The sequence below is a fragment of the Metopolophium dirhodum genome, chromosome 2 (assembly GCF_019925205.1).
Source record: "Metopolophium dirhodum isolate CAU chromosome 2, ASM1992520v1, whole genome shotgun sequence".
Classification (NCBI taxonomy): Eukaryota; Metazoa; Arthropoda; class Insecta; order Hemiptera; family Aphididae; genus Metopolophium; species Metopolophium dirhodum.
The window spans coordinates 20,943,339-20,952,733 of NC_083561.1; the positions used below are offsets into that span (position 1 = coordinate 20,943,339).

The window sequence follows — 9,395 nt, forward strand, 5'->3', positions numbered from 1 at the left end:
CGTGGAAATGCAAAATGTTTTTTAATTACGCTGTCAAACTCTAGGTACATTGTACGTGGTTCTTGGTGAATCGTTGATGTAGTTAACCTTCTTGTTGTTGTTGTCCTATCGTGAGAATGTACTTTGAGAATATTAGTAATACTGCCGGTTTACTACATGTGTGAACAGCCCCACAAAAAATCATTTTTATTTTCATTTAAAGAGATAGATTTCCGAAACTGGAGAGCGGATTTCATTGTTTGGGTCTTGTTAGATTCAAATTGGTTAGGAGAACTGCAGTGAAGATTTTCAGAACTTTATCTTTAGATAATTCACTACAGAACATTAAAAAAAAGTTAAAACAAATTTTATTGGGCGTTTTTTTGATGTTTTTCAGCTTTACTGCTTAGTAGTGTATCTTCACTGCACTTCTTCTAGCCAATGTGAATCTAACAAGACCCCAAACAACAAAATCCGTTCTCCAGTTTCGGAAATCTACCTCGCTAAATGAAAATCTAGCAAAATATAACTCTTTTTTTTATCTGTAAAAAATTAAATAATTTTTAAAAAAAAATTTTAATTCCACATTTAGTATTTACCTGATGATCCTATTTTAATGAATTATCAACCAACTTTCTACCTATCATAGTTTAGGAGAAAAGTTAAAAAATAGAAATTTTGGGAATGTTCACGCCAACGTTTTTATGGATTCAAGTGGTTATATTGGGTGTGATATCAAATCTCTCTCATTGATATTTTACATTAAAGCTAGCTAAATTACCCACCTACTCACCATTACTGAGTTACATTTTTATTATTTTCCTATTTAACACAAGTTCTTGAAGATTTCAAAATTCAGACTTTTTTCATTTCAATTACCCTACTACTTACTTGATTAAAAATCAAGAATGTAAAAGTATGCGTTTTTTTTAAATACCCTAAACAACAAAACGTAATGTTAGATTCAATAAAATGTGTTTATCCTAGATCACAGATTACTAAATTAAAATTACTTTGTCCAACTAGATGGGTCAATAGGCATGACTCCATAGTCCATAATTACTTTTATGGAATTATTTGATGCAGTTGTTGATAGATCACCGATTATTTCTACATGACCGGACAGAGATTTATTATCAGGAGCTTACCAACTCTTGTGTGCTATTATGCGACCTACATTTATTTTAGCTATATATCTGCTGGCAAAAGTATTTAGCATAAGCAAATAACTAAAAAAGTTTAACTCTCAGTAAACTTATTCAATTTGAAAATATAAATTTAGTTGAAGCCATGGCACTGGTAGGCCGGCCCGAATTAACACTATCGTAGGACCTAGGCACAGTACATTTAGTGCATAAACGCTAATATGGGCCTGCAGAGTACAGTGTTGAAATGATTAAGAAACCTTCTGTTTGGAAGAAGAATATTTGACATCTTAGTGTAAATTTTTTAATAACAATTGTAACAGATCTTAAAAACAATTAATTTTACTCAAAATATATACAATTAAACTGTCAAAAACTAGTTTATATGGTCAAAGTAAAATAGGCTATTACATGGTATAACAAAATTATCTACAAATGAAAAAGATAAAATTAAAATAGTAGCAGCTGATGGGTTTAATTAATTTTCAAAATTTCAAAATGAAATTCTTTTTAATATTTAAGATACATAAATTAAAAACATTTTTTTATATATTTAATTGATAACTTTATAAATTATCATTATTTTATACTTGAGCTACTACTAGAATGTTGCTTATTGGAATATTTTTCTGATAGTTATACATGCTTAATCAAAATAATATATTATATATATATATTCTACCTATGTACATAAAATAAAATAACCCAGTACACTTTGTTGCTCATTAAAAATGTAAACTCTATAAATATTAATACTTTTTTTTTTCAGAAGTGTGCTCTTTTTGTCTCTATTCTTTTAAGTTTATTATTTTATGGATAATTTATATTTTGTAACATTTTATATACATATTAAAAGTAGCCATCTATAGTTGTCTGCATATTTTAGAAATTAATGAGGTAAACAAGTGGGTACAGTAGTTGTCGAGCATGTCGTTGGAATGGATGTGTTATTTGAATTTGATGTTGCGTTATCCTGAGTCCTAACATAATAAATTGAATAATCAAATTTAATAATAAAATAAATTTATAAAAACTAGAATATCTTATGGCAATAATACTAGCGTCACTTTGCGCTTAACATTTTATTTTGTTAAAAGAAGAACAATTTGTCAGGAGTCTTCTTTCTAATGTTAACTATGAAGAGCATAACTTTTATGAACTTTTAACAGAAAAAATTTACAAAATTTGAAAAATTCTTCTAGGCTATAAATAGCTCAAAAATCAATTTGCCGATTATATAAAATAATAATCTGTGATAATAATATGCTAATATGCAGGTATGACAATCTCGTAAAGCATCAAGAAATAAAAAGGTGGGCAAATGGGAAAGTCGCTCTGCTGTACAGTAGGTTACAAGTGGTTACTGTAATGTATGGAGTTAAATTTGAATTCAATAATAAACCAATGTATAAGAAAAATGATTATGAGTAAAGGTCAGTCGTCTATAACTGGAAAATTGATTTAAAATTTCAATCCTTATCTATAAAAGTTGAACATTTTATAAGTTTTTACTACAAAATAATTATTAAATTTTAAATTTGATACTTTTTGTCAAAATTTGAACTTTAAATGCTTATAAAAAAAACTGTGACTAAGGATTTTTAATATTTTTCAAACGCCATTGTAACAATATATTAGGAGCCTTGTATTAAATTTTCAAGCATGTGTATAAATAAGTTATTTATAAATATTAAACAAGAACATTTATTGATAAACATAATGTATTTTATTATATGATGTAACTTTTAATAGATATTTAATAAAAAACACAATATATTTATAAGATTTAATACATTACAGAATCAATTTTTACAGTAGGATTATTCATATTTTCATTGATTAAACAGTGGAGGGAAAATCATACATCCATTATTGTAATGTGCACATAACAACCTTTTGGTTGTTGATGGTTTTAATAATGTTTGTAACAAATCAAAAATATCAAAATAGCTTTTTGGTATGCATTTTGAAATGATGTAACAAGATTTTACGGTATGCGTTTCTATAGTGGTTTTTCAACAGTAGTTTCTACAAAAAAGCAAATACCACAAAGGTCAAACGCGTGATGTTTTAAACCAACGTGCAATCGTCTTCGGTGTTCAGAGAATTTGTATAAACTGATGTACATGTTGGTACAAGCATCGCCCTCACGATTATAAAGATTTTCCAGTGCGAGCATTTTCGAGTACGATTGAAGACAGTAAGACACTAAATAGTGAGCATTGCACCAATACTACAAAGTTGTATTCAAAGTTTAATTCACAACATACGATTGTCGTAAACATTGTGGACATAATGGTATTACTTCTTTGTTCCGAACGCCCGAGCAGAGGTAATCAATCGTTTACGATGTAGTGATAGCGTTTTCTAGACAGTAGATCCTTACCGAAATGATTGGACTTTTATTATATATACAACTTCTAATTTTTTTTATTGTATTGTCTATAAATAGAATTAATTTACACAGAACAAACCTAATTTTAAACAAACTTAATTTAATTTTTGTTTTATATGATTATATAGTATGTATTAAAAAAGTCATTGAACAACAGACTATAGTTATAACTAATAAGTACATTATATAAATAACTAATTTTAGTTGAGTAGCTAATACTACATGCTTACAAAAGTAATCTGGAGTAAAAATTATTTAATTTAAACTGTGGAGGGAGAAGCAATACATCAATTAACATATAATGCACACAACAACGTTTTGGAAATTGATGATTTTACGAAGTAGTGATAGCGTTTTAAGAGTTCTCAACCCTTGCCGCGATGATTGGACGTTTTCATATATAATTTGATGTTTATAGATTATTTTTCTTGAGTAATAGGTCCATACAACAATAATAATATCAAATTTAAAATCATTTTCTATGAACACCTAGTGTATGTCTTTTACAGTCACGGCTTGTTGAGAACTTTTTTTTACACTGACCGCACTCGTATGGTCGTTCGCCTGTGTGCGTTCTATTATGTTTAACTAAACTTCCTTTTTCAGAAAATGATCGGCCACAAACGTCACACGCATATGGTTTCTCCCCGGTGTGCGTTCTATTATGTGTAACCAAATGATGTTGTTGCGAAAATGATTTTCCACAAACTTCGCATGCATATGGTTTCTCCCCGGTGTGCGTTCTAGTATGTGTAACCAAATGTTTTTTTTTCCGTAAATGATCGGCTACAAACAGCGCACTCGTATGGTTTATCCCCGGTGTGCGTTCTATTATGTGCAACCAAATGATTTTTCTGCGTAAATGATTTTCCACAAACATCGCACGCATATGGTTTCTCCCCGGTGTGTGTTCTATTATGTGTAACCAAATGATGTTGCAGCGAAAATGATTTTCCACAAACATCGCACGCGAATGGTTTCTCTCCGGTGTGCTTTCTTTGATGTCTAACTAAATCACTTAGTATATTAAATGCTAATCCACAGACGTCGCACTCATATGGTTTCTCACCGGTGACGGTAAAGTCACACTGGAGAGAAGAATTGTTAGACATTGGATGAGTTCTTTTGTGTCTAACTAAATTTCCTCTTTCCGAAAATGATTGTCCACAAACATCGCACTCATACGGTTTCTCACCGGTATGTGTCCTTTTATGTTTAACTAAAGTTGATTCTTCCGGAAATGATTTTCCACAAACATCGCATGCATAAGGTTTCTCCCCGGTGTGCGTTCTTTGATGTCTAACTAAATGACTTTGCATCATAAATGCTAATCCACAAATGTCACACCCATATGGTTTCTCACCGGTGTGCGTTCTTCTATGTACAAGCAAATTAGATCTGTACGCAAAGGTTTTGAAGCAAAAGTCGCACTGGAGAGGAGTGTTTCCAGTGAGATCATTTTTGTCACTGTAGGCATTTTTAGACGTTTGATTACAATATTGGCTTAAATAAATACTTGTGTCGGCCATGGTACGATATTCCGAAGTGTGCTCATCCAGAGAATCAAAAAATTCTGATTTCTTGCCGCTGTCTTCACCAATATAATTATTACTAACATATGTCTCCATTTCCGTGTCCACTGATTGAGAGGTATCAGTTTTTTTGTATTCTTTATTTGACGTCCGTTGTTTAAATTTATTTGGTTTTTTCGGTGACATTGCTTCTTTACTATTTATAACCTATAAAATATTCATTAGATAATTCCGAATTACATACACGGTATAATTAAGAAAACTTGCTAAACTGTAGTGAATTTTAACTTCAAATTAATATGAATTTCTAAAAAGGTGAAATCAAAAAATAAAAACAAATTGTGATTTTAAAATGTTGGGATTTTTAATTGCAATGAGAAAAAGGTGAGCAAGTGGGTGTCGCTCTATTGTACAGTAGGTTACAAGTGGGTCAATGTAATGGATAGTGTTAAAATTGAATTTATTGATATAATATCATTTAGTAAGAAAAAACGAATCTGAGCGAAGACGGACAGTCAGCCAATGATATTAATAAATATATTTAATAATATTATTGTAAATAAAGTAATTAATGTAGAGCCTTGTTTTAAAATTTCAATCCTTAGCTATTATCTATAAAAGTCGAAAATGTTATAAATGTTTACTACAAAATAACTATTAAATTTTAAATTTTATACATTCTGTCAAAATTTGAACTTTAAATGTTTATAAAAAAAAATTTTCTTTGTATTTTTAATATTTTTCAACTACTATTGTAACAATATATCAAGAGCCTTGTGTTACATTTTCATACCAGCAGATCTATATTATTATTATTATTATTCATAATAGAAAAAAAACTAAAAAAATTAAATTTGAATTTTCCTGTGAACATTTCAAAACAAGTCAAAAAGTTTTGAAAATTATATCACGTATAGAAATTGATAAAATAAACATTAGGAGTAAACTCCACAGTATCTAAGTTATTCAATATTGAATAACAACAAAATAAGAAAATTGCTACGTGAGAAATTGAGTGAATATCAAATGTTGTAAAAATAGAACTTAAAAGTTTAATTTGACTTTCTGGTAGACATTTTTTTTTGATAAAGATAGACAATCTTATGTGGAATCGTTTATTATATTTTCAAATCAAAAGAAAATTGTTTATGAATTTATAATTTAAAATAATATGAATATTTGTCAGAAAAAAAAACTAAAAAAATTGTAAACTGAAAACGTCCAATTAAAAATCAATGTTTACACTTCAAAACGAATCAATATTTTTTGAAAATTGTATCGCATATAGACAATGCTAATATAAAATAAAATAAAATTTTTAAGAATCTCAGCATGTTTATTTCTGTTACAAAAATGCCAAACAGCTTTCAAAGTCTACTTTTATCAGCATTAGACAAATATTTCTAATAATTCAAATAAATTGCAAAATAGTATAAACAAATAAAACATTGAATACCTTAGATTTTTTCTTTTTTTTCTTGGTGTTTTTTGATGGACTTTTCAACCTAAGACAAAAATACAGTTTTTCACTAAACAATGAAGTAAAATAATAAACATATACTTCAATATTCTTATGTGTACAAAGTAAAATACAAATTATAAGTGAAACTATCTGTGTCTAAACACAAATTTATAATACCATACATTTAAACCAAACCATACCCAACCAAACCAAACCATAGCCACATTACCTAAACTTTGTTTAATCATTTTATACAATACTCACAAATTATTAACACATTCTATATCTGATGTGGCGGCCGAATCTAAACAACAAGTGTAATTAATTCTCATTGTCCACATAATTAATTGATAAAATACTAACAATTATGATTTATATTGGGTGGTTCATTAAAATCCGAAAGCATTTCAGTACACTCATTTATATTACTAGCTTCTTGTATATGAACCACATCATTTTCACTTTCCAAATTACATATAAGTTGAATCTAAAGCAAACAAAAACATAAAACGCTTATGAATTATTTTAAATTTTTAATGAAACAACAAGAAAAATATATAACCTTTTGATTAGTTTTCTTTTTTTTTTTTATAATTAATTTCTGTAACCTACGAAAAAAAACAACTGTTATTTAACATTAAATAAATGATTATTTTACAAGTTAGTTTAGAATTAAAATTTCAATATTCCTTATAACACTAATGTTTATCATTCTTGTATTAAATTATATTACCTAGATAAAATAATCAGATAAAATGTTTGTAATAATTATGTTTAAGTAATTAGTAAATATAAACATGAACATAAATATAAATTTTTTGAAGTAAAAAAACATATTTTCAGTATATTCAAGTTTATGGACAATTAAGTGAACATTTTAAGATTTTTTTTTTTGAACATATTAGAATCATATTTAAACTTTTAAGAACCTAGAAATCCGGTCTTGTGTTATTAATAATAGTAAAACATGTTGTAATGTTAAATGGAATTTTATGATGAGCTTATGCACTTCATTGTAGTTTTATTTTATTATTGATAATAATGAACAATAATTAAAACAGGTATTCAAATGTTTGTAAAAGACATACTTAACTAAATCTCTACACAACAACTAATAGTGCTTATCCTTAGGAAAATATGGTAAAAAAATATATTTGTTAGTTCCTACACGACAGAAAAAGGAAGAGTAACCTAGGCTATAATGCATAGATAATATAAAATTAATTAAATACGTAAGGGGTTTGTATGGGTTGAAATACTTTATTATTATACCTTTTACTTGTACTTGGTGGAGATTCATTTAAAAAGTCAATATCAGGACAACAATCAACATCAACTAAACTAAAAACAAGATATTATGTAGTTATTTAATACTTATATTAAATAAAAATTATGAGTATATATAGTTGAAAAATGTAATTTAATACCTGTTACTTATTAAATTGACGTCATATTCTAAGGAAGTTTCACAATTTCCGACTTCATCTTTATCTTCTTTCCTATAAATCAATAAAAATAGTATATTTAAATAACTTAAATTACTAGAATAAATATTATGAAGACAAATATTTACATTTTTGGAATGGCGCCTATTCTTAAAATCTTACGTTCATTTTTAAAAGTAAAATGATCTGGAGAAAAGTGTGCACTACAAATTCGATGCCAGTCTTTAACAACTTCTTTTATACTTAAAGAGTCAATCCAAAATGATCGTCTAGTTTCATTCTTTGGAAAACTATAACAATGTTTGTCAAAAGTATAAACTTAAAATTATATTGCTATATAAAACAAAATTTTAATTTATGACTCACTGATGGAAACTGACGTCTTTGTGTGTATTTGATGCACTACAACACAATATACAACGATGGACCATGTTTTCTTCTTAGTTAATACAATACAAATTACAATTAATTAGGTACGCAACGTAATTAGAGAATTCAAATTTCCATTTTCCAAAGGAGAACATTCCAAATGTTTATCACGTTTGGCCATGATAACATAATCATAATAACAAAAATGTTTGACCAGATAGCAATTATTAAATATACAATGAGATATACATAATAATTTTTTTTGGCAATTTTTGCCCCATGCGCCATTATAATACCCCAGGTTACTCTACATATGGAAGTTCCTAGTTCCAGAAATAATATTATATATTTTGTATGTTCCCAGATGCGTAAATTGGATCCAATTTCTGGTGGTGCAGAGGAGTATTCTTAACTTATAATTTCCAACACACCAATAATCCAACTTCTTAAGTAAAATTCTTCTCAATAAAAAACTATATATTTTCTTTAAATAATAATTACATTTTGAATTATTTTAGTAATAAAACCTTTATTATTATAATGTTTATAAAAAAAAAGGTGGGCAAGTGGGTGTGGCTCTGTTGTACAGTAGGTTACAAGTTAGTCACTGTAATGGATGGTGCTAAATTTTAATTTAATGATACAATATTATCATTATTGTATAAGAAAAACGATTCTGAGCGAAGACGGTCGCATATTACTAAGTATATTTGATGATATTATTAATATTATGTAAAAGCGTTTAAATTTTTCAAAATGTCCATAATATTTTAAAATCATTAAAAATGCAAAATAAAAACTTCTTATTCTATTTGCGTAAGTTATAAAACAAGTATCGCTAGATTCAGAAAACAAATTAAAGTACATCGAAATCACAACCTCAATCATTACCTATGTATTATAAAATATCGCAAAATCCCTATCTAATTATTTTTTAAAATGACATGTAGTGGTGGGGCCAAATTCAGTACTGCATAGTGTAAACAATGTTTTTACTTTTTGCATAAAAAAAATTAAATGTTTATAGATAGCATATAACAATTTCAACTTACCAAGTTTTTGGTATCA

The 9,395-nt window shown here is 27.6% G+C and overlaps 1 protein-coding gene across 1 annotated transcript; it reads right to left on the reverse strand.

The window, feature by feature from the left end:
• Nucleotides 1-2,748: 2,748 nt before the first annotated feature.
• Nucleotides 2,749-8,825, reverse strand: LOC132939273 (zinc finger protein 436-like). The gene is given in 10 exon segments (XM_061006358.1): nucleotides 2,749-4,270; nucleotides 4,272-5,258; nucleotides 6,508-6,556; nucleotides 6,778-6,817; nucleotides 6,877-7,000; nucleotides 7,076-7,121; nucleotides 7,786-7,854; nucleotides 7,941-8,012; nucleotides 8,087-8,248; nucleotides 8,325-8,825. Coding segments are annotated over 10 exon segments (1,893 nt in total). The 5' UTR covers nucleotides 8,390-8,825; the 3' UTR covers nucleotides 2,749-3,991.
• Nucleotides 8,826-9,395: the final 570 nt, after the last annotated feature.